This window comes from Protomyctophum bolini (assembly GCF_963924005.1).
Source record: "Protomyctophum bolini genome assembly, chromosome: 5".
Taxonomy (NCBI): Eukaryota; Metazoa; Chordata; class Actinopteri; order Myctophiformes; family Myctophidae; genus Protomyctophum; species Protomyctophum bolini.
Genome location: NC_137866.1, coordinates 38,664,736 through 38,690,125, shown reverse-complemented (window position 1 = coordinate 38,690,125; position 25,390 = coordinate 38,664,736). Strand labels below are relative to the sequence as shown.

Genomic DNA, 25,390 nt, shown 5'->3' with positions numbered 1-25,390 from the left:
AAAGTTCAATATGTGCCTCTGAGATGTAACCTTAAAGTTGTACTCAAGTACAGTACTTCAGTAAATGTCATTTCCACCACGGCACACACACATGCAGGTCATACCCTGACGCCAATTGGTTCGGAGGGGCCCGCCTAACCCATTGCTTTGTAGAAATGCACTTAATGTCACGCTGCGTTAAAGTCTCACCAAACATCTACGGTCAATTAAGATTCATTGCCGTAGCTGATTGATATTAAATCACAGTGACATTTAAATACCCATAGTGAGGGGCGCCCGCCCGGGCGGCGCAGGGCTAAGGTTTCTGCCCACCACTGTGGCCACAGGCACTCCTACACACACACAGTTCAAAGTGCTTTGTTGTCACACACAGTGAAATAGATTTGTCTACGTTTAACCCGTTTAACCCCCCAAAAAATGTAATACATTATAGAAATTATCCTATAATAATTTATCCCATTAACACCTGAGGACCTCATTCTACTTAATGTCTTCTAAAACAGTTTTCTGAAAAACGTATGTTTCTATGTCAGTGGTTCTCTAGAATTATGTACCGTATTTGACCGTCAACCTCCATCTTAAGATTAGAGAAAAGAAATATTTTCAAAGACTTGCACACTTTTTCAAAAATATCAGGTCTACAAGCTTGACACTTGGTGCTGCGCTAAGTAAGTAAGTAAGTCAGAGAGGCTTATTATCGGTATCAGCCAGGGTCTGGCCTGGCTGGCTGGTGCCGCGTGATGAGCTTGTATATCTGATATTAACAGCTAAAGTTTAAAATACTGTTTAAAGTGGTTAAAAGCTAAGGCAACACACATGCGTTCCAGGTCTTAAAGGACCACTTCACCATTTCTCAACTTATCTTCATGTAATTGGTCCTCACTAATGTTCATGATAAAATACCACAATTATTTTCACAATTGTGGTGAAGTGGTCCTTTAATGGCTTAATAATAAAAATAATTTCAGGTGTGGGAAGCTGTTATAGGGGTGGGTGTTCTCTGTCGCTGGACTAGCGTCTCCCTCTCACAAATGAGAGGGATAAGTGTGTTCCTCCACACCTGTCTGTGTGGTGAGAAGAAAGAAGCGGCTCTTGAATCCATGTATATTTTAGGAGACGTGATTGACTCTAAACCAACCGGTAGGGGTTGGCGTGTGACAGGGGCTTCAAACATTCCTAGAGACAAATATCCATGGCGGGAGCTGCATCGAATCTCTCTGAAATGTATAATGAGCAACAACTGTGATGCGGTCATGTTCTTTTGGTTTTATTCCTATCTTGAGGCACACTTCCGAATCAACATGAATGTTTCGTGTTCTATTGTTTTATTACTCTACTGGGTAGATGGCTTGGAATATATTTTTTTACAGGTGCTGACTGTACTTCTCTGTCTAATATATCCTCCAGAACTACATCTCGCTGAGCTTTTTATATTCCCCCTGTCTTTTATTTTGGTCTCCTTTTTTATATGAATATAATTTAATTTAATTTTGTATTGGACGGTATCTCTGGGTTGATATTCGTGTGACTCATGCTATATTACCTGTTATATAACTGTTGGAATAAACAATACAAGTTCAGTTCAAATAAAAAGTGTTGTTTTTTTCTTTGCAGAACATCAATGTGTCGTTCCAGGGCTGTGGCATGGACTCCCTTCCCGTCCGGGTCATGAACACAGACACCATCGGCCAGGTCAAAGAGAAGATACTGGACGCCTTCTATAAAAACCTGCCCTTCTCCCAGTGGCCGCGGGCAGAAGACGTCGACCTCGGTAAGAGGACAGTCGTCCAGTCATCCATCAGTCTCTCCCTTTCCCCAACCTGTGCCAAAGATATGGAAAGTAACCTTCGCAAAAAGGGTCGATTCCTCTTATGAAGTTACGCCAGCCCCTGGGGCTACAATCTAAAAGATGGCGGAATGCATTGAGGAGAGTCTATAGTAATAATCATGAAGAGTTATTGCTTTCAAGGACTGTGGTGCCTGCAGACCTGCTGTTATTAATGGCCCAGGAATATATCCACAGGTTGTTTCAGATGCGCAGCTAACCTGCCCGTTCAATGTTTGGGTGACATTTCTCCTCTCCTCTCCTCTCCTCTCCTCTCCTCTCCTCTCCTCTCCTCTCCTCTCCTCTCCTCTCCTCTCCTCTCCTCTCCTCTCCTCTCCTCTCCTCTCCTCTCCTCTCCTCTTCAGAGTGGTTTGCTTCTGGCTGTAACAGTAAGATTCTTCAGGATATTGATAACACCACATTGATGGAAGATGGCCGCAAGAAACTCAACACAGTCGTACATTACCAGGTGAGAGAGTGTGTGCGTGCGTGTGTGTGTGTGTGTGTGTGTGTGTGTGAGGCTCCTGTGGTGGGTGTTGTCATGGTGGCCTGATATTGCACCGGTGACAGTAGGAGAAGGGAAGGTGAGAACTCTGTGTAAAATGGTGTCACTGGCTGTCCACAGGTGCGCTTGGTTATGTGTGTCTGCAGAGATACTGTATGTGCGCTTGTGTGCGCGCACACATACATGTGTGTGTTTGCCTGTGTGCATGTGCGTGTGTACTTGTATCGGCCAAATGCCCCCAGAAGTAGAGTAGAATTTTCCGTATCCTCCGAGAATTGGTTAAGCCTTGCAATTAAAGGATTCAGGTTGGGGTTCACACTGGCAGCTACAAACCTACAGGCTACCATTAATTCTCAATGGAAGCAGCTGTGACCAAATCTACCAATCTACCATCAAAGTTGAGTTGGCTTCAACTGCTACTACAAAGCTACAAATGACCAAGTGTTGTTTAACCATTTCAAGTAACTGACCCTCTCTCTTCACACAATTCCTGCTTGTATTGGGGGAAAACTGATTATTTTCGGCCGCCAGTCTTCCCAGACTTAATGTTTTCCCTTTTCTTTTGTACTACTGCACCCTGCAGTATTAGAGGTGAGGATTAGGGGTTGGAGTTACGGTTATGCCTGATTTATACTTAGATACCTTAAATAGCAGATCTACATTCTCACAACTTTAGGGGTGGGTTTAAAAATGGCGTCTACTGTATACCGTTCTTCTCTTCAGATGTACAGTACACTACATTAAAGTAATACGAATGTGAGCCTGCATGACAGTGTATGGGAGGTGTTCTCTGTGTGTGTGTGTGTGTGTGTGTGTGTGTGTGTGTGTGTGTGTGTGTGTGTGTGTGTGTGTGTGTGTGTGTCTGTGTGTGTGTGCTGGCATCTTAATTATATTTATTCACACTTCATATTCTGCTGTGTGATTGTTACACGTTTTATTTGTGCTTTCAAAGTGATAGCTCGACATTTGTCATGGGCCACCCCCGCCCGCCATGGCTTCAGAGAGAAATGCTCAAATTAGCAGCAAATCACACAGTAAAACATGTGTTAATGTAACTCTGAGTTACAATTGATAGTCAATTAATACAACTGCAGAATTTACAGTGTAGGGAAAGAGAACCTTTTCAATTGTCACCTGCATGTCTTAAAACAGAAATGTTCATCATTCATGACGTGCATGTGTGTGTGTGTGTGTGTGTGTGTGTGTGTGTGTGTGTGTGCATTTATATATGTTAAACAGGCGTTAGCTTGGCCCTTGAACTTTGACCCTGTTACCTGTACTTGCTAAGTGTATAGTGTTTGATTTTTGCTGAGTCGTGAGAGGAGAGCTGTGAAAGCAATGAGCCACAGCGTGTACTAACAGTCTGGGTTCACTGCCGAGCACTGTGTGTGTGCGTGTGTGTGTGTGTGTGTGTGTGTGTATGTGTGTGTGTGTGTGTGTGTGTGTATACTAACAGTCTGGGTCCACTGGCGAGGCTGTTCAATCCATTTCGCTGTGGGTTGACTTTAATGAGCCTAGCCAGCCTCCTGTGGTCTTACTGCCACTCTAGACGCACGCACGCACGCATGCACGCACGCACACACACGCACGCACGTGTGCACAGCCGCGCACACACGCATGCACGCCACTCAACACCACTGTCCCCTAGAGGGCAAGCTTAATGATGCTGTGCTGGTGCTCCCTGGCTCACCCCTGACCCCATGACCCCCCTCTCTCTCTCTCTCTCTCTCTCTCACACTGTCTCTCTCTCTTTCTCACTGTCTCTCTCCACCTCTCTCAACCCCTCCAGATCCCAGAGGGCGCGTCAATGGCCATGAGCATGAAAGAGAAGCGGGACAATACCCTGGGGAGAGGTACGACACACACACACACACACACACACACACACACACACACACACACACACACACACATACATGCACTAATACGTTGTCACCATGTCACCCACACTTAAATACACTTACATAAACACACACACTCCCTCGATCACAGGAAACCGCGCATAGCACACTCCATCTTGTGAACGTGATACGGTCATATAAACACACACGTGTAACCTCAGACGCACACGCACTGGGATGGCCTCAACACGACGTAGACGCATAAACACGCTCACACTTAATCAGTCACAACACATATATAGGCTCCCATGCGCGCTACTACCGCAGCCCCGATCTGCATGCCACTTCCCATAGACATGTTTCAATGTTGAAGATGTATCCCTTTAACAAAATGTCAACTTATGGGGAAATATAAGACACCAGTTGACCCACGGAGCACTGCAGCCTGAGAATCATATACACAACCTAATGGAACGGAACACAGTCAAATCAGACCGCTGTAACTGGTTGCAGGTTTCAAAGTTGCATTGCGAATAATTAGTGTGGACTGGGCTGAGTTACTGGTCCATTTGGCAACATTTGTACACTCTAAACCACTGGTTTTCAACCCTTTTCATATCAAGGTCCATTATTTATTCTGCATTTGCGCCACGGACCACCATGAGATTTAGCCTCTCAGACCCTCAGAGTATATTGTTATCGTCAGATAAGATTTTGTCCACAATTCCATGCTGTATTGATGTTGGTACCATTAGGAGAGACAACAGGCATTTTTCTACGTTCTCTAATTGTATAGACTTCTTGTAAATTAAGTAATGCAGATGTTTAACAATAATTTAACTCTTGAGAGTGTGAAATTACTTCATTTTACACTCTCAAGAGTTATATATTTAGAATAATTTTGCTGGTGACCACCTGGAACCCCCTCAAGGACCACTGGTGGTCCCCGAACCACTGGTTGAAAACCAGTGAAAACCTTCAACTTCAACTTTGCACGTGTAAAAAAAGTGAGTGAAATATTTTACGGGCCAAAAGGAGTTACTGGGTCCATTTGTACACTCTCCGTTAAATAAAGAACACTCAGAGGATTTAGCAGAGTACAGCCGTTAATGGCTTTATCCATTTCTGTCAGGGGTCTTGCCTTGTGTAATCAGTACCAGACCAGAGCTCAGTTCTGCTCAGGCTCTGTCCATCAACTCCTCTCCCTCTCATTCATACCAGGCCAAGAACCCGGCCAACCTGGGTTAAACCTGGCCGTGAGCTCAAAGCAGCCGGCATGGAGGCCTAATGGGGCCGCAGTGCTTCCCAAGTTAATATAAAACACCTTCCTGTCCGCCTGTGATCAGCGGAGAGGGTCTGGACAGAGGCCTGCTGGGATGCCAAGCATCACTGGCACAGCCAAGCCCGTAATGAGAGCACAGTGTATAGGTCTGTGTGTAAGTGTAGAGACTGAGTTTTTATGTGTTTAAGCCAGGGAATATGCATACTATATAGGGGTGCAAAATACTCTTATCAGCGAGTCCCTTGTTCGATTCTTGGCCGGCCAGACACATTTGCTCTGTCAGTGGTTCTCAAACCTTTTCACGTCAAGAACCCCCAAATTCATATGTGTTTGGCCGCCGACCACAATCTCGAAAGATTTTGTGCCCGCAGAAGAGATTGGATTGTCTGAAATTCTAAATGATTAGGATTTTCCAAAATAGCAGATCTACAAGCTCTTTTGAATGGCCAAAGAATAAAATGTTATAATTTAGCTATTGAAAAATAGCAGATCTACAAGCTCATAGCGCGCCAGGTCTGCAGCGTAGGTCTGCTATTTTTGAAAAATCGTAAAAATATTTATTTCAGAAAACTGGAGGATTTAGAAGATTTTTTGAGGTCAGGCCTAAATGGGTTAAGTGGTCAAACATTTTTGGGATGTTATATTAACACGTTTTATCCTCCTGGAACCACTCCAAGGACCTCACTTTGAGAACCGCGCGCTGCTGTATGTCATTCCCAGAATCTCTCCCCATATTTCCTGTCTCTCTCTCCACTGTCAAATAAAGGCATCAAAATACCACAAACTTAAAAAAAGAAAAGAAAGAAAGAATATACAGTACAAATGCTTGCATGTAAATGGGTGTATGGATGGGGGTGTGGGTGTGCGCTCCTGTGTTTATGTTTATGTTTAGAAATCCAGCTGAGTTTTAACGCTCTCCCTTAACGATGCCCAGGCATTACTCTCTCATTACGTTGGCTCCAGAGCCAATCATAGTCTCCCAGTGTTTCTGTCTCTCCCTAATCTCTCCCCCTTACTTTTCTCCTTGCCTTTCACTCGTAATCTTTCTCTTTCATTCCGGCAGACGGCCCCTTCCCACCCACCCCCACCGTCCACCTTAATCACTTTCTCTCTCGCTATGCACACTATCTCCCTCTCCCCTTCAGTCTGCCTATTTTCTTTTCTCTCCTCTATCTGTCACACCCTCCCCCCCTTCCGCCTCCACTTCTCTCTGTCCTCCTGTCTCGTCTCATTCTGTCTCACCTCCACCTCCACTGATTGCTCATTGTTTCATGCTGTGTATGTCTCTCTCTCTCTCTCTCTCTCTCTCTCTCTCTCTCTCTCTCTCTCTCTCTCTCTCTCTCTCTCTCCCCCGTTTAGCCAAAGACCTGGACACGGAGAAGTATGTTCATTTGGTGAGTTATTTTACTGTTACACACACTTCCTCACAGACAATCACAACACTCATGTTGTTATGGGTGGGGCCGGGGCCTGGAAGTTATTATTGCGGCAGGTTTCTCCCTGCGTGCGCCGGTGTCAGTCGGTTTGGAGCTTGCCCGGGACGACGGAGGGAATATGGGGGAATATGAGCAGAGGTGAACAAGGAAAGCTGCTGAGGGGACATGACAGCGCTAATGCCGCTTAAGCTCTTTTATAAAAGTCAACCCCGAGATATGGGCCCTTTGACTTTAGAATAATGAGTTCCACTGGAATGGGTTTCTCTACATCGTGCCGTTCTTTTTTTTTTTTTAAGGAATAGGAGGAATCTTTTTTTCTTGCTTTATTTGATTCTTTCAATAGTTTTTCTTTCTCTCTTGCTCTCTGTCAAACCACTATTTAGACACACACATGACAGACACATGATACAATGTACGACAATAGAAAGAAAGAAAGGAGAAAAAAAATCCCCTTTCCAACTCTCAGCACTTCCCTAAATTCCATATGTTGTTCAGGCGCTTGGATCACATGTCTGATGCAAGTGCCACGAGACTCCATTCTCCAAATGGACAAAGCAGATGCTATAGAGACACAAAGGCATTCATTTAGCTCCTGGCGAGGCAGGCGGTGTATTGATCGATACCGTGTGCTGTGTGTGCTCTGGCCTCTGGTGGTGTCACAGGTGCTGCCTAACGACGAGCCGATGGAACACAAGAGGTCACACCGGACGAGCCACCGCAAGAAGGTCCTGCCCGAGATCTACCTGACACGACTACTGTCCACCAAGGTGAACACACACACACACACACACACACACACACACACACACACACACACGACTACTGTCCACCAAGGTGAACACACACACACACACACACACACACACGTTGTTAATCACTTCGCAACGTAATTTGTTTGACCGGGGTCCCCCAGGGGTCTGTACTTGGAGCCTCTTATAATTCCCCATCTACACAAAATCTGATCTACAAGCTCACAACATATAGTGAGCTTGTAGATCTGCTATTTCCATCAGTGTTCATCTATTCTATATTATTACAATACTGTAGCTGTAGCAAATCTACAAGGTCACAACATGTCGCGATGTGACAGATATGATATTTTCACTACTTACACTACTCAAAAACAATGACCAAATTAGGGATGCCAGTTAAAAACCCATTTTGGGCCGGAACCCCTTTTGGTGTTAGCATTGTGTTATGCTTTAGCTTTTGAAAAATAGCAGATCTACAAGCTCATAGCGCGCCACCGAGTGGCGCGCTATGAGCTTGTAGGTCTGCTATTTTTCAGAAGACTGTCAGACATTTTTAGAATCTGATCTCAGGTCAAAATGGGTTAAAGTTTCATTGGTAAATGGTAAATGGTGCATTTATATAGCGCCTTTATCCAAGGCGCATTACATTCACCCATTCACACACACATTCATACACCGATTGCGGACGGAAGCCATGCAAGGTACCAACCAGCACATCGGGAGCAATTTGGGGTTCAGTGTCTTGCCCAAGGACACTTCGACATGTAGACAGGAGGAGCCGGGATTCGAACCGCCGACCCATGGATCATTGGACGACCTGCTCTACCTCTTGAGCCACAGTCGCCCTTTCCATTCTGCTGCAGAATTTAACCTTCACAGCACTTACCTTACGGTTGTTGTTTATTTCCGGGTCAGCTTCCGTTGCTTGAATCCTGTCGACGTTGTTCCTTCACAGGGAACGCTACAGAAGTTCCTGGATGACTTGTTCCAGGCCATCCTCAGCATCCCCCCAGAGCGCCCGCCGTTCGCAGTCAAGTATTTCTTTGACTTCTTGGAGGAGCAGGCCGCCAAACGGGGGATCTCGGACCCAGACACGCTGCACATCTGGAAGACCAACAGGTGAGAGGCAGACACGTCACTATACTGTAGCCACTAAGGCCCTCATCAAAGACCAACAGGTGAGAGGCAGACACGTCACTATACTGTAGCCATGCACTAAGGCTCTCATCAAAGACACGTCACTATACTGTAGCCACTAAGGCCCTCATCAAAGACACGTCACTATACTGTAGCCACTAAGGCCCTCATCAAAGACACGTCACTATACTGTAGCCACTAAGGCCCTCATCAAAGACACGTCACTATACTGTAGCCACTAAGGCTCTCATCAAAGACACGTCACTATACTGTAGCCACTAAGGCTCTCATCAAAGACACGTCACTATACTGTAGCCACTAAGGCTCTCATCAAAGACACGTCACTATACTGTAGCCACTAAGGCCCTCATCAAAGACACGTCACTATACTGTAGCCACTAAGGCTCTCATCAAAGACACGTCACTATACTGTAGCCACTAAGGCTCTCATCAAAGACACGTCACTATACTGTAGCCACTAAGGCTCTCATCAAAGACACGTCACTATACTGTAGCCACTAAGGCCCTCATCAAAGACACGTCACTATACTGTAGCCACTAAGGCCCTCATCAAAGCGGCGTACGCCAAAAAAATATATTTCGTAAAGGCATGTCATATGAAATGTGTAGGATATTTCCAAGTGTGCAAGCAATTAAAATCGCGCAATGAAAAACTATGTTGCAAGTTAGATGCTTAAGCCATTTAAACAGTGTTTTGCATGAGCGCATGCCGGTGCCCCCCCCCCCCCCCTCCTGGAATAGTTAACTTCCATGACATGGATCGAGAGGCCTTTGCAGTGCTGCAGCTATAGTCAAGTCTACCAACCAACGGGTAGGCTATAGTGCAATCCACAGCCATGTCTTTCTCGAGTTACATCTCGTTACATCGTTTTAAGGATAAACCCGACGTGTCACTTGAATGCCAAATGTGCCGTGCCGGCGTGCCAGCGCAAGTTCAGGGGACCGCCTCGGAGATAGGTAGGCTAACACAGCCAGGCTGCCAGCCCACCAGTGCCACATGAGGCTGGTTTAGGCTGCACATTCATATTGACAGTTGACAGCCCAGCCACTGCAGCGACTAGCGAGGTAATCTAAATAGATTGTCATAAACGTGCATGGTCACGGTGAACGGACCACAGTGATAGAGACAGACAGACAGGAGAGGAGAGGAGGAGATGCTGCAAAACAGCAGTGTGTGTGTGTGTGTGTGTGTGTGTGTGTGTGTGTGTGTGTGTGTGTGTGTGCGCGCGCGCCTATTTGTTATTTAATTCATGGTTCACTAATATATCGTTCACTAATATATTGTTGTAGGCTATATTAAATGAATATTATTCTTTAATCATTTAATATAGGCTACAACTAACAACACAGCAGGCGCGTAGCGTGGATAAAAAATATTGACTGGGCAAATTAGCATGGAGGGGGGGGGGGGGGTGTAGCGCGTCCCCGGCCGATAGGTGTGAAGTGTGAACGGTTTGGGGGACCATTTTAAAACAAAGGCGGCTTGCATGCTGTGGTTTACTAACCAGACATTTGCATGCACAAGGCTCGAAGTTAAACTGGGCCAGCTCTAAACTGACTGGGCCACGGCCCGTGGCCCAATGGACCCTACGCCGGTGACACACAGTGACAATTGCTTGCAATTAAGTTGCGATATGTGCGTGTAGGTGAGGCGGGCAGCAAGGCAAGCGAGGCGAGAGGAGAAACAGACAGGGTAGGCCTACAGCTTTATTTGATTCATGCAGGTGTTCTTTATTTTTAAGATACAACACACCATGGGCTGGTAAGTTGCGTGTGCGTGCTCATACACACTGTGTGTGTGTATGAGAGCTGAGAGAGAGGGGTGGGGGGGTGAGGCGGGCAGCAGGAAACTTTTTTTATTGGCTTTTTTTTGCTTCATCGTGTAACCATGGTATTCATGAGTTGTTTGGTCGTACTGCAGTTGTTCATGTCGCAAAAACGAGGGCGAGGCTTGATTTCATAGGGCGTGCCAGATAGATTTCAGCCGTCACATTTATTAACGTCGGAACGAAATTAAGGAAGGATCAGCTGTTTGCGATCACTTTATAAATGCTGTGGCGACGTGGGTGTACTACAAAACCTACACTCGAATTTGGGGCAGATTTTACACTCAATTGATAAATGAGGGCCTAAAAGTCTGGCAAGTAAGGCTCTGTTCCATTTAGTGTAGCACAGTGGTTCTCGTACTCTTTATTTTCAAGGACCCCATAATTCTGAGAGTGTACACATCCACTGTTGTAGCAGAGTCTTTCCACTGAGCAAACATGCAACAATAGAGGGTATGCGCATGCATAAAGTGAATGGCAGATCGAGTGGAAAATCGAGTGGCAAAGTGAGTGACAAAGTGAATTGAATTACTTGTTTAAAGTAATTTAATGCAATCAAATAGGACTTTTCTGTTTGGATGTATGGGCTGTCAAGGCCAGAAAGTAGTTTTTACCACTCAGTACTAGGCATTCCCGCATAACTTCCGGGTATGATGTCATACACATACCCTCTATATCAGCACAGTATAATTGGAGACCTGTGAAGGAAGTAAGGAAGAGGTCCAATTTCTGGGGACTTTCCTTGTGGTCCGACCTCCCGTTAGTTCGACCATGCATTAAGGTTGGCGACCATGCATTAAGGTTGGCGAACATGCATTAAGGTTGGCGAACATGCATTAAGGTTGGCGACCATGCATTAAGGTTGGCGAACATGCATTAAGGTTGGCGAACATGCATTAAGGTTGGCGAACATGCATTAAGGTTGGCGACCATGCATTAAGGTTGGCGAACATGCATTAAGGTTGGCGAACATGCATTAAGGTTGGCGAACATGCATTAAGGTTGGCGAACATGCATTAAGGTTGGCGAACATGCATTAAAGTTGGCGAACATGCATTAAGGTTGTCGAACATGCCTAGTCCGCGACTGACTTTACCACTTACAAGCCTTATGCACTTTGATGTCTGACTGATACGAAAAGATAGTCTTTCAAGCCACTGTCGGCTTGAAAGACTATCAAATGCTTCCACCTAAGAGGAAGCGGAAGAGCTGAAAATGCGAAGGGAGTAAAGTGGATGCCCCGCCCCCCTCCACTTCAGTTTGGTCTTTGTCCTTCTGTAAATAGTAAATAGTGGTTAAAGTGCCTGTCTCCTTCTTTTACAGTTTACCTCTGCGTTTCTGGGTGAACATTCTGAAGAATCCTCAGTTTGTGTTTGACATCGACAAGACAGACCACATGGACGCCTGTCTGTCTGTCATCGCCCAGGCCTTCATAGACGCCTGCTCCGTCTCTGACTTGCAGCTGGGCAAGGTGAGACACAATCACGCACGCACGCATACACACACACACACACACACACACACACACACACACACACACACACACACACACACGCATGCCATGCCATGCACACACTTGGTTGCGTGCGCACACAAAAACGTAAATCCACATGTAAGTAGGCGAGCATGCACACAGTCCCCTGCAAAGAGGCTATATAATACTGTCTATAATACTGTCTTTATACAGTACTAGTATGCGTGTAGATATATAGTGTATATCCATTGTATAGACGGATAGACATTAGACAGACAGACAGACAGTCAGACAAATGAGAGTGTCCTCCATAGTTCAAAGTCATAAATCTCTACATACTACAACAATATATGCTCTAGATTTAGTGACACTGCATATAGTTTTATAAGTCTCTCCTAGGCCCAACCCCCCCCCCCCCCCCCCCATCTGTCTTCTGAGTCCCATGTGAACCCTCATCCCCAAGAACTCAGCCTGTCAGCCCTGTCTACCTCTCCTCATGTTATTTCACCCCAGTCGACTGATCCAAGGTCAGCAGCTACAGGGATCTCTTCTTCAAAGTCCTGTGTGTGTGTGTGTGTGTGCGTGTGTGTGTGTGTGTGTGTGTGTGTGTGTGTGTGTGTGTGTGTGTGTGTGTGTGTGTGTGTGTGTGTGTGTGTGTGTGTGTGTGTGTGTGTGTGTGTGTGTGTGTGTGTGTGTGTGTGTGCGCACACACGTGGGTGGGTGCGTGCCTGCATGTGACTGTGTGCGTGTGTGTGTGTGTGTGTCAGACTGTGTCTGACTGTGTCTGTGTTCATTTGTGTGTGGGTGTGCGCACGCGGGTGCGCGCCTGCGTGTGACTGTATGTGTGCGTCTGTGTGTCAAACTGTGTCTGTGTCTTTTTGACTGTGTGTGTGTGTGTGTGTGTGTGTGTGTGTGTGTGTGTGTGTGTGTGTGTGTGTGTGTGTGTGTGTGTGTGTGTGTGTGTGTGTGTGTGTGTGTGTGCGCGTGTGTGCGTGCGTGTATGCGTGTGTGCGTGCGAGATGAGTTTGTATGTCAGTGTCCTCACTCTTCACAAATCTGTCTCATCCCTCAGACACTGTGACCCCACAGACACTGCGCTTCCTGTCTCTCTCTGACTGACTTCCTCCCTGGAGGAAGCACAGAGCTCATCATAATAGTCTCTGCTTTCACATCGGTACTGGCTAGACCAGCAGTTCATCAGTACAGCACTGGCTAGACCAGCAGTTCATCAGTACAGCACTGGCTAGACCAGCAGTTCATCAGTACAGCACTGGCTAGACCAGCAGTTCATCAGTACAGCACTGGCTAGACCAGCAGTTCATCAGTACAGCACTGGCTATACCAGCAGTTCATCAGTACAGCACTGGCTAGACCAGCAGTTCATCAGTACAGCACTGGCTAGACCAGCAGTTCATCAGTACAGCACTGGCTAGACCAGCAGACAGGAACTGTCAACCCTGTGATATTTGTTTCCTTGTAAAATTTATTGTAATTTGTGGATTCAAATAAAGAAATCAAAACGTGTGTTTCGGGTAAGAACGGTGGTCCCTTGGCCCCGGGCGGCTGGCATGGCCATCTGGGCGCCTTGGCTGGTGGTCTGGTCTGGCGGTGTGCCAGGTTCTGGCGGTGTGCCGGGTGTGCGGTGTGCCAGGTTCTGGCGGTGTGCCGGGTGTGCGGTGTGCCGCGGGTTCGGCTCCCGATCCCGACGGCCTTTGCTGCGTGTCACCCCCCCCCCCCCCCCATCTCTCTCTCTCCCCATTTCCTGTCAGCCTACTGTATACCTATCCCTCTATAAGAATGGTGGTCCCTTATTGGCTGTTGATGCACGTTGGTTGGTATAAGGTCAATAATGGGTCTAAAGTAATAGTAATAGTTGTAATTGACATTGGTTAGTAGCAGTACTGTACTTGCGCACTCTGCTTGCGCACAAGTAGGCCATGTATGGTTCTGGATTGTGTTCCGGCTTAGACCAATGGAACTATTTACATATTATTTTACAATGATTTGGGTCTCACAGACACTTTGGGCTGTGGCAACATTGCAGGCAACTTTGTTATATAAACAGTTCACAGGCTTAACCCATGGTTTTGAAGTTTCAAAACTAGTCATAAGAAATAGAGAAAAGAGACAAAATTAAACGGAGTCGCATGACATGACACCATGTATTAACATATACAGTATGTTAAAGTTTTGGTATCATCAAACATAATTGTAAAAGACAGTCTACATTATTCCCTAAAGGAAATTGTATGTATTTGTATGTATTTAATTAAAGTCTGACCAGACTCTAGGATAAAACACATCACCACTGGCCATAAAGATGAATAACCAGAGAGGGGGATATCAAAAGCAGATCCCCACCCTGGTCACATATACATAAAATACAGCTGGTAGCAGCATTATAGACAGTGAATTTATTGTACTTCAAGCATCCTCCACTTCCTAAAGTTACATAAATTGAGAATAAAATAAAAGACTCAGCATCTGTGTTGTGTGACCTCTGCCCTTTGCATTCCTGTGTCACTCCGCTGTCCTGTCATTTAGTGAAGAGAGCGGTAAAGAGAAAAGAACAAAAACAAAAACATCACAAAACTTCCAGATGCGTTTCCTGCACTTTGCTCTGAGTGATTGTGAACAATGCCTTTGTTTGTGCACAGTATACTGTGCTGTGGGCAGGTTCTTCAATGTGGCCAGGACTGTAACTCATGGTAAAAAGAGACTGGATTGTGTATAATTGGGGACAGTGGTGCTGTGGTGGCCTCAAGGTCAGAGGAGTTTGCTTGTGGCCGGAAGGCTCCTGGTTCGATCTCCCAGGGAAAAAAGTCTTATGTGGTGAATGAGCAACACTCACCCCTCCCTGAGTACCCACTGTTGAAGTGCCTTTGAGAAAGACACTGAACCCCACTGCTCCAATGGAGCTACAGTGACCAATTGTATTGTTTGAGCTGCCAGCACCTTTCTGCCCTGCATGTCTATGGTAAAGATTGTTCTTTTCTTCTCAGAAGCCGAATGATGCGCTTCAGTGCTCTCGGCGTCCAGCTTTTTTTTTTTCTCAACCAGAAAAGAGTTCTATGGAGATGAACGCAATTGATCAATGTCTTTCCTCCTGCATAGGGTTGGGGAGACACCTCTGGTCAATCAGTGAGCAGAGGTATCTTACTCTGCATTTGTAGTGCTCTGGTGGAAGCGCTCCTCTGTTCATAAAACGATTTCTTTGAACTATAAGATTGCAGTCGTGCAGAGGTAAAGTTCATGTCCCAACACTACGGAAGCTAGGGGTTTGAATACTCTGTGGTGGTGCCTCTGGCTTGGCCCAGCATCCATGAGAGCGCAATTGGCCATGTTCGCGAGAGGGAAGTCAGGAGGGGAGGGTGATCTTTGCCGCTGCGTCAGCGCCTGCAGTGCCTGTCAGTGAGCGGTGTCGAGCGCTGAGGAGTAGGCTGGAGGCGCTACGCCCTCCCAGTGGGGGCTCCTCGCTGGCAGGATGAGAGCCAGTAGGGGCGGCAGTGACAAGGCTATACGCTATAAGAAACGTGTGGGGAATTTGGGAGTTGGTATATACTGTAACCACTAAAAATACCGAAAAGAATAATTGGCTACAAATAAAGGAAGAAATAGATTGGTTGTAAAGGGCAGTTCCCAGGTTTTAATGTGTATAAGTGTATGACATGATGTAGAAGATTAATGCTCAGTGAACTTACTTGCATAAGTAATAGCAAAGTGTCAAGTGTGTGTGTGTGTGTGTGTGTGTGTGTGTGTGTGTGTGTGTGTGTGCGCGTGTGTGTGTGTGTGTGTGCGCGTGTGTGTGTGTGTGTGTGTGTGTGCGTGTGCGCGTGTGCGCGTGCGCGTGTGTGTGTGCGTGTGGTACGAGTATAGTACAATTTGAGACATTGTGATGCCAATTGTCCTGGTCCGCACAACGGAAATGTTGTCTTATGTGTAATTTTTTTTAATTTGTAGGCTTACAATTAAGACAAGAATGCAATTGGGATTTGGGCATTTAGAAGTTAGCTTTTGGGGTTGCACTTGATTTATGCCTGATACTTTGTTGCAGGCTGGTGTCACGCTTTAAGGTTTAGAGTTAAAAATGGCATTCATAAAATCGCTGTCCTAAATATTTGATCCACTGTGTGTGTGTGTGTGTGAGCGTGTGCATGTGCTTGCGTGCATGCGTTCGTTCGTGTGCGTGTGAGTTGTGTGTTTGTGAGTTGTGTGTTTGTGAGAGTTGTGCTGTGCACATTTCTGGCAGTTAGTTTGGTGACAGTCCCAGCACCGGGTCAGCACAGCGCCAGAGTATTGGGTCTGGATTAGCCATAGCTCGGCAGGGGCGGGAGAGAGGTGGGAAACTGCTGTTTCCACGGATACCTTCTTATCTGGCGGGCTCCACGCACACACATGCAGCGTCCCGGGGTCACGGGGGGTCACGAGGCAGATGGACGAACCGCGGGAAGTGACCTTGTGGGCAGGAAGAGTGGGTTCCCTATCGGGACGAGTGACAGGGACTGGGAGCACAGGCTCCCCACTAGTACCACCAAACACACAGGAAATAAGCCTCAGTGGTTCATTTAAATCAGTGGTTTATTCGGCATTTGAGCCTCGGACCAACTAAGAAATATTTTGTTATCGTTACAATTCCATATTGATGTTGGTACCATAGGAGAGAAACCTTGATCAAGATAACAATTAGGCTATTTTACATTCTCTAAGATTTCAGGGTATACAGTAGATCAAATAATATATGTGACACACCCATACGGAACATATCAAAAAGATAACATGTACATATAAATGTCATAACCACCATAATATGCAAAATATTGTGGTAGCAAAATAAAAATAAATTGTATAGTCCTATACTTACAGGGAAGTGACTAATTGTGTAGACTTCTTGTAAATTAAGTAATTCAAATGTTTAACAATAATTTGTTAAATTTTTAATGATGGAAAGTGGTAACGTAATGGACCTTTCTTTAACTCTTGAGAGTGTAAAATGATCCATTTGGTTTCATTTTACACTCTCAAGAGTTAAAGAAAGGTCCATTACGTTACCACTTTCCATCATTTAGCTGGGCACCACTGGTGGTCCCCGGACCACTGATTGAAAACCACTGATTTAAATTGATTTGTTACTCTGAGAGTCTACAAATGGAATGCCTCAAGCAGAGAATTGTTATATAGAGATGAACGCCACTCATCAATGTCTTTCCTATGCAGAGGGTTGGAGAGACCCACTGCATGTGTACTTGTAAAACCAAGTATTTTTCGGTGTATAGCCAAAAAAGAGGGGAGGTCCTGCACCCTGGCTTCACTTACAAAAATGTTTATTAAATACAGAACGTTTTGGTTTGGATTGAAACGTTGTTCTGTATTTTATTTCATGAACATTTTTGTAAGTGAAGTCTCTTTCACGTTGGCTAGCTTTCCCCTCCTACGCACCTGTCCTTGTGTGCAAAATTACTTTTTCTATTACGGTGTACAAAGTCTCTCTCTCTCTCTCACATGCATGCGTGTGCGCACGCACACGGACATGCAAACATACAAACACAAGCACACATACAAACATGCGATGGTGACACAAATAACTCATGACACATTGAAATATGAAGGTGCGCTGTAAGCACATCCACTGATGCTTAAAGCTGAGGCTGCCCATCTATTTTACCCTCCCCTTCTACAGTACGTGTCCTACTTTCTCGCCCACTCTCTGCCTTTCTATCTCACACAACACACACACTCATGCGCGCAAGAGTGTGTCCATACACATAACTAAAACCCAAATCGTCACTGACTGTTGGGTGGCAACCCTGTATCTCCAAACAGCAGAGAACACTGATGTCACACTCTGTGACGTGTGAGCATGCATATCTGCATATCTGCACTACTTTTGTGAGAAAACAAAAATAGAGAAACTAGGTTTCTGTCCGACAGCAACACAATCCATGGCCACAGCCTCTCAGCCGCACAGAACGTTGCTTCGTGCTTGACTAAGCAGCAGACCGTGTGAGAGCTTGAAGTGACTCAGGAGACCAGTGGAGGTATGCAGGCCTATTGTTTTGACTGGAATGTTCTCTCACACTGTGTGGTTAGCAGGGCCTATTTAAGTTTCCTATTGTGCAGCGAGGAAGCAGTGCGTGATCCCCCTCCCTCCATTGTGTTCGCTTCGGGGTGGTTCCGAACGCCTCGTCAAAGAAATAACATCCATGTCGGTTTTGGGCCGCTGGTACAGTGCATGTGCGGGTAAATTCCTGTGTTAATTTAACTCAGAGACAATTGTAACCAAATGGACCCTCACGGGGCCGACAGTATTTGGATCAGAGAGTCACAACTCAGATGATAACACAAATGATAACTGTCCCATTTTATTTACATTTTATATTTTTCTATTTTAATTTATGTGCATAATGTATCTCATGCACCTTGTGTTATTATACGGTTTATTTCTTCCTCCTTTCTTGTGGACAAAATGCTTGTACGACATATGTAGCATTTCTCCCACTTTCCTTACACCTGTAAACCTGACAGTTTTGAGTGAAATTGAGTTGAGTTCAATATTTATTTATTTTTTACCAGTATGTTAATGGACACCTTAACATACCTTAGTGGCAGTCAAGTAAGCTCATAAGCGCAATATCTCCTTGCGCAAGCAGGGACGCCTTCTTCGTTTACAGTGAGTGGTAGATGTTGTGTCTCCCATGGGGAGTTCGGTTTGGTTCAAATCGAAACCTTGATTGTCCTCTGAACTGCAGATTCGTCATATTCCTACTATCAACTCATTGGCACATACTGTAGTGATAAATGATGAATGCACAAGTCACAATCAAAGTGAGAAGCATTAGATGTCCAATGAGCAATGAAGTATTTTACCTCGCCTAACCTTTCCAGATCATTGAGTGGTGGTTTGCATCATGATAAATGACACAATGTTTGTTTGTCTTAGGACTCTCCCACCAACAAGCTACTGTATGCCAAGGAGATCCCGGAGTACAAGAAGAGGGTGCAATGCTACTACCAGCAGATCCAGGACATGGCGCCACTCAGCGAACAAGAGATGAACGCCCATCTGGCCGAGGAGTCACGGGTGAGTGAGAGAGATAAAAAGGTATCGATTTAGAATTGATGGTGCTGGAAACAGCAGTGAATGAGATGCGTTTAGTGTGCTACAGTAGCTATACATATACATTACAAGCCCTGAGTCTTGGCGTTTCCATCTTCATCCGTTTATGACAGACCTCACCTGGGCATTACACGGCCCGGGGCCAAATACGGCCCTTTGGCTGATTCTGACCGGCCAGTGAAAGGTTACTTGGAAATTGGAAAATAAAACCTACTTTCTAATTTTGCCTTATGCGTGGACTACAACTGCATTGCTTTAATTGTATTTATTGAAGTCAGAGCTAATAATAATAACATATAAGCTTAAGCTTGTCAAAACAATGCCATTTACTGGTTTTTATACTGTATAGAAATAAAATGAATGTTTCTCATTTGGCCCCTTGGGAAAATAATTATTTCCCACCCCTGGTTTATGAGGATGATATGGTATTGATATTGGCACTGCACTGTTTTCCGTCCCACAGAAATACAGAAATGAATTCAACACAAACCTGGCCCTAACAGAGATCTACAAATATGCCAAGAAATACAGAAGCCAGGTAAGAATCCTCATCTCTCTTTCTCGCTCTCTCTCTCTCTCTCTCTCTCTCTCTCTCTCTCTCTCTCTCTCTCTCTTATCTGGATTAGCAGTGTTGCTCTGGCCCCATCTTCACCCTTATCACCTGGTTGTATTATACACAAGCAGTGTTCAGTTTCACAGTTACAGATAGCAATCAGAGCATGACCATCAGTATGGGAGATCAGGTGCGTGTTGACGGAGCTAGTGCACAGTGGCGTGGAATTGCAAAATACAAATAACAAAATTACCAAATCAGAGCCCTTGAACATTTTTAAGTGTTGAGAGTAAATTTCCACATGAAAGCTTGAACTGCCCTTGGAGAACAAGAACAAGTAGAAACTCCACTTACTGTTCTCTCAAGCTCCAGAGCCATGAAATGGAGATACTGTAGACCCATGCACGATGCAACTTTGTTTGCACCTGGTCACACTTTAGATAAACACAGCATTTATCAGTTTTTTTTATCCAATTTAAAATCACTGTCCATTTTGATGCCAAGGTTAGTTAAAGTGGGCTTTGTCTTTTTCTTTATTTTTATAGTATAATAGAGTTTTTATTTATTTATCATTATGTTTTCGTTCATTTTGTATCCTGTCCCTACCAGTAGCTGGAAAGAGGAATGTAAAGCTACTAGACCAGATCTCCCATTGCTTTTCCATCTAACCTCCTTTAAGCCTCCATGGAGTCCACAGTCCTCTCCTCTTGCCCTTACTTGTGAGGTTTAGTCAGTGGTGACTGTGCTTTAATGGAGGGCCCTCATCATAACACCATTTAGCTGCTTTCCTCTGTCATGCTACTGTAGTGTACTGGCACAGCCTTGGGGCTTAGACCGTGATTCACAGAGCTCAGTGAATGGCCTCTGATTGCCTATTCTCTGCCCTGTAGCTCTGCTCTCCCCGCTTGGTAGCACAACGCCGCTAAGAGCCAGTAAATCTCACTGAGTTGGTGACAAACTAGGAGGCATGAAAAACAGACCAGATGTGGGTTTTGTAAATAATGTGAAGAGGAAGGCATGAGAAGAGCTTGAAGCACTCCACTTAGTTTTTGAGAGCTCTTGTTCATTTTCTATGTCCAGGCAGGTGGCTGATTTCTTCCACTCTGGAATCCATGAGTTCTTGACAGCCAGTAAAAGTTATTGTCTCCGCCAGGCCGGACAGGCCATCCGTCCATGTGTCCGTGTGTTTGTCTGTGAACAGCTCATCTCTGGCACCTGTTAGCGCCACCAGGAGGAAGATTTTAGCTGGGTTTAAATAGTTTTTTTCTACATTTGGCTCTAATCTTTCAGTGAAGCGCACACAATAGAACTACTTGAGTCCACGGTGGTACAGTGGTTTCTTTCGGGATTTTTTCCCCCACGTTTTTGCCTGGCTTGTAATTTTTCACTGAATAGCATGCAAATTTTCACATTTCCATGCACTCTTCCATCTCTACAAGATTTAGAGTATTTCATTCTCACTTGCATCTTCCATAGTGTATGTAGCATGAGAGGTATGTCAGTAGTTTGAGTAGAAGATTTGGAGTTCGAGACCACCAAATGCCAAATTTTCACATTATCACTGTCCATCTACAAGTTTGAGTATTTTATTCTAACTCTTCCATGACAGCGTGGCTTTTAAAATATATTTTCTGTCCTGCACTTTCTCTCTCCTGACTCACATAGTGACAGCAGTCTTCATTACATTCAGAGTCTCTCATTCTCCCCTTTGACATTTTGTGCTTTTGTTTGCATCCATCATCCAACCCATTACTTACTTATTATTCAATGACCCCCATAACTCTGAAAGTGTACACATGGACAATTATGGATCCATTTGGTTCAATTTTGTGAACTCTTATCCCCCCTCTCTCTCCCTCCCTCCCTCTCTCCCTTTGCTGCCAGGTGGTGTGCGCTCTGGAGTCCAACCCCACCGCAAAGCGCACCTTGCTGCACCACAAGTTTGAGCAGGTCATTGCCCTGGTGGAGGACAACATCTACGAGTGCAGCAGCGAGGCCTGAAGCTGCCAATTCCTCCACCATACCGTACCGGCCACAGCTCTTCTCGCTGGTTCGGCTCCTGCTGCCAACTGCCTGTCTCTCTACCTAATATAGTAGCTGGGAATATCTGAGGAATTGCCCTTCACGCACAGCATAATAATCAGTGTTAATTGAACTCTGAGAGGGTGCATTTGCACCCTCCCAAAGTGGCAAATGGATAAACGAACGCTGATGATTTTATTGTGTATGCCTAATTATTCCTCTTGTTAAAATTCACGGACTGGAACACGTGAGGAGCGGTGGAGCCACGGGGACACTACACTGCCCCTCGAACTTCTCACATTTGAGAGAGGTTCTGGACCTCCTGTTCATCTGGGAATGCCATATGTACTTCCCAGACTGTATTCCCCCCAAGACACAGAGACAGTTGTGGTCTGGTCTGGTCTGGCTTTTTGCTATAGCCATGGGAACTCAAAGAGATGAGGCTTTTCATCGATGACGTCACAGTTACTGGACCTATAAAGCCCTGGTGGCAATCTTTTACGCACTGACCCCCCCTTGTCTTAAAGGGAACCGAGCCAATGATGCACTGTACTGTATGATAATGTCAATAGCAATATTTATAGATGTGTTCTAATGCTTTCAAGTGGCCTGTACATCAATAAGAGTATGTATGAATGAGACCGACTGACTCCTCCCATTCCCGAAAACCTGCAATGTTCTCAGGTGTGATTGGGTGAAGAGGAAAATGATAAACTCCCATCGGTGCTTTGAACGCGCATCCCAATGGGGCTTTGTGGGTTGATGATGGGTTTAGGGGGAGTTGAGAGAAGAATAGAGTTAATTTTATATAGGTAATGATCTCCACGCCATGGACCTGCCTGTACAATTTTTGAACTTTAGTGGACCAGATATAATGTGGTTCACTGGGAAGAACTACATCATATAGTTGTTGTCTGCTTCTGAATAACTATGTTGGAATCAGACCAATGGACAAGAGGGAAATTTGAATTTATCAGAAATAATGTGAGCTTAATGTAATCAGAGTAAAACTGAAATGACTGTATTTGTGATGCCAAATTATTTGTCTGAGTTTGTGAAATAAATCGCAGCATTTAGAATTTTTTGCGTGCCTAATCATTACACCCATTTATTGTACCACTCCCTATTCTTAACTCAAAGTCTCAAATATTAAGAAACATTAAAATCTGGGCCACCACCCAATGACTTCAAAGTGGCATCTGGAACATTTCAGAGGCTTGTAAATACATGCTCCCTTGTTCAATCCTGGATTTAGGCAGTTCAAATGAGGAACAGAAAACCCTTTGGATGATCTCACTGAGTGAAAAACTTTTACAGAAGAGTTTACAGAAGAACAAAAGAAACAAAAAAGCTGTGTGAATTGTCTGGAACCAGTGGCTCAGTGTGAAGAACCCTGCCACATGATCGGGAGATGGTGAGTTCAAACCCCACTCAAATATTTACTTTCAAGACCAATTTCAGAAGAATAAAACAAACAAAAAAGAAGTGTGAATTGTCTGGAGCCAGTGGCTCAGTGTGTTAGAACGCTGCCACGTGATCGGGAGATGGTGGGTTCAAACCCCACTTAGGTTCAAACAAAAAAATAAAGCATCCAATCCCACCCCATTCTTAACTGACACTTTGCATTCCACACTAACATCAAGTAGCACAGAGAAGCTGTGTTGTAGTAACCACCAGTAGGGTCCGGCCCATTCCTCTCTGTTATGTCATATGACGAGCATTTAACTTTTAATATCACAATTATTGTAGCTAATCTTTAACTGAATCTGGAAGTATTCCTTTATTAAATGATTCTTCATAGTCTGGAATTGTAACTGATCAATTTTCTTTTGTGACTTTCGCCTTTATTTTATATGGAGGGAAAGTCAGTGGTGTAAACTTTATTTATATAGCACATTTCATACATAAAATGCAACTCTGTCACATTCTGTCTCTCCCTCAGTCTCCACACTGGCCTCCCATATCCCATTCCAGCACACCCAGTTCCATTTACACACCTGTCAACTACCTCATCAGCCCAGCAGTGAACACTTCTCCAATCAACCTGCTCACTATAAAACTGGACTCAGTACAAACACTCATTGTCAGTTCATAACCTGTGTCACAGATGTCCTGCCTGTTCATGTGTTGACTTTGATGTCATTCTGATTCATGCCTGATTCCTACCTGCATTCCCCTGTGTAAGATATCTCGTAATTCTTTATTAAATACTTTATTATTATACTCTAGACTAGTTTGTTGTGACTTTGCTCCTGGGTTCAACTCTGTCTGCATCCTTGACAACTAAAGTACTTCACATATTAAACTTTATTTATATAGCACATGTCATACATAAAATGCAACTCAAAGTACTTCACATGAAAATAAAATAAAAAATAACAAGCAGCGGAATGCCAGAAACAAAAAGTAGGTCAATCTACAATTAGAAAATATAAATAGCAATACAAAACTAAAACATTAAAAATGGTAAGGAAATTTGTATTGGATAATACATTTTAAATTGATATTATTAGATATTCAACTTTATTGACATTTATAATTAAATTGGTGTCTTTACACTGTAGAATCCATTGTTGTTTGTTTCTGTTGCTTAACTCTGTTGCTTTAACTACAAATAAGTGTCTATTTGTTTGTCTCTAAATGTTTTGATGAATTGAACAATGCCCTTTGTTCAATTCATGCCATACTATAGCACGCCGTTTTTCATCATTTTTGAGGATTTGAAGAAAATTCAAAATTTCAAAAAACATGGGTTATAGCCCATCGTTTTTTGAATTTTTGAAAAAAATGTTATCCTCATTTTTCATCATTTTTGAACATGGGCTATAGCCCCTACCGTACGGCATACTATAGCACGCCGTTTTTCATCATTTTTGAGGATTTGAAGAAAATTCAAAATTTCAAAAAACATGGGTTATAGCCCATCGTTTTTTGAATTTTTGAAAAAATGTTATCCTCATTTTTCATCATTTTTGAACATGGGCTATAGCCCCTACCGTACGGCATACTATAGCACGCCGTTTTTCATCATTTTTGAGGATTTGAAGAAAATTCAAAATTTCAAAAAACATGGGTTATAGCCCATCGTTTTTTGAATTTTTGAAAAAAATGTTATCCTCATTTTTCATAATTTTTGAACATGGGCTATAGCCCCTACCGTACGGCATACTATAGCACGCCGTTTTTCATCATTTTTGAGGATTTGAAGAAAATTTAAAATTAAAAAAATACATGGGTTATAGCCCATCGTTTTTTGAATTTTTGAAAAAAATGTTATCCTCATTTTTCATCATTTTTGAACATGGGCTATAGCCCCTACCGTACGGCATACTATAGCACGCCGTTTTTCATCATTTTGGAGGATTTGAAGAAAATTCAAAATTTCAAAAAACATGGGTTATAGCCCATTGTTTTTTGAATTTTTGAAAAAAATGTTATCCTCATTTTTCATCATTTTTGAACATGGGCTATAGCCCCTACCGTACGGCATACTATAGCACGCCGTTTTTCATCATTTTTGAGGATTTGAAGAAAATTTAAAATTTAAAAAAACATGGGTTATAGCCCATCGTTTTTTGAATTTTTGAAAAAAATGTTATCCT

General features: G+C 44.2%; 1 protein-coding gene across 1 annotated transcript in view; it reads left to right on the top strand.

Moving 5' to 3' along the window:
* Positions 1-23,876, top strand: part of plxnd1 (plexin D1) — a 118,835-nt gene extending 94,959 nt beyond the window's left edge. Inside the window, exons 27-36 of the mRNA XM_080763221.1 lie at positions 1,615-1,771; positions 2,191-2,294; positions 4,120-4,183; positions 6,813-6,847; positions 7,552-7,656; positions 8,597-8,760; positions 11,949-12,096; positions 19,037-19,177; positions 19,677-19,751; positions 21,651-23,876. Coding sequence (XP_080619347.1) covers positions 1,615-1,771; positions 2,191-2,294; positions 4,120-4,183; positions 6,813-6,847; positions 7,552-7,656; positions 8,597-8,760; positions 11,949-12,096; positions 19,037-19,177; positions 19,677-19,751; positions 21,651-21,767 — 1,110 coding nt within the window. The 3' untranslated portion in view covers positions 21,768-23,876. The remainder of the gene's footprint in view (positions 1-1,614; positions 1,772-2,190; positions 2,295-4,119; positions 4,184-6,812; positions 6,848-7,551; positions 7,657-8,596; positions 8,761-11,948; positions 12,097-19,036; positions 19,178-19,676; positions 19,752-21,650) is intronic.
* Positions 23,877-25,390: the final 1,514 nt, after the last annotated feature.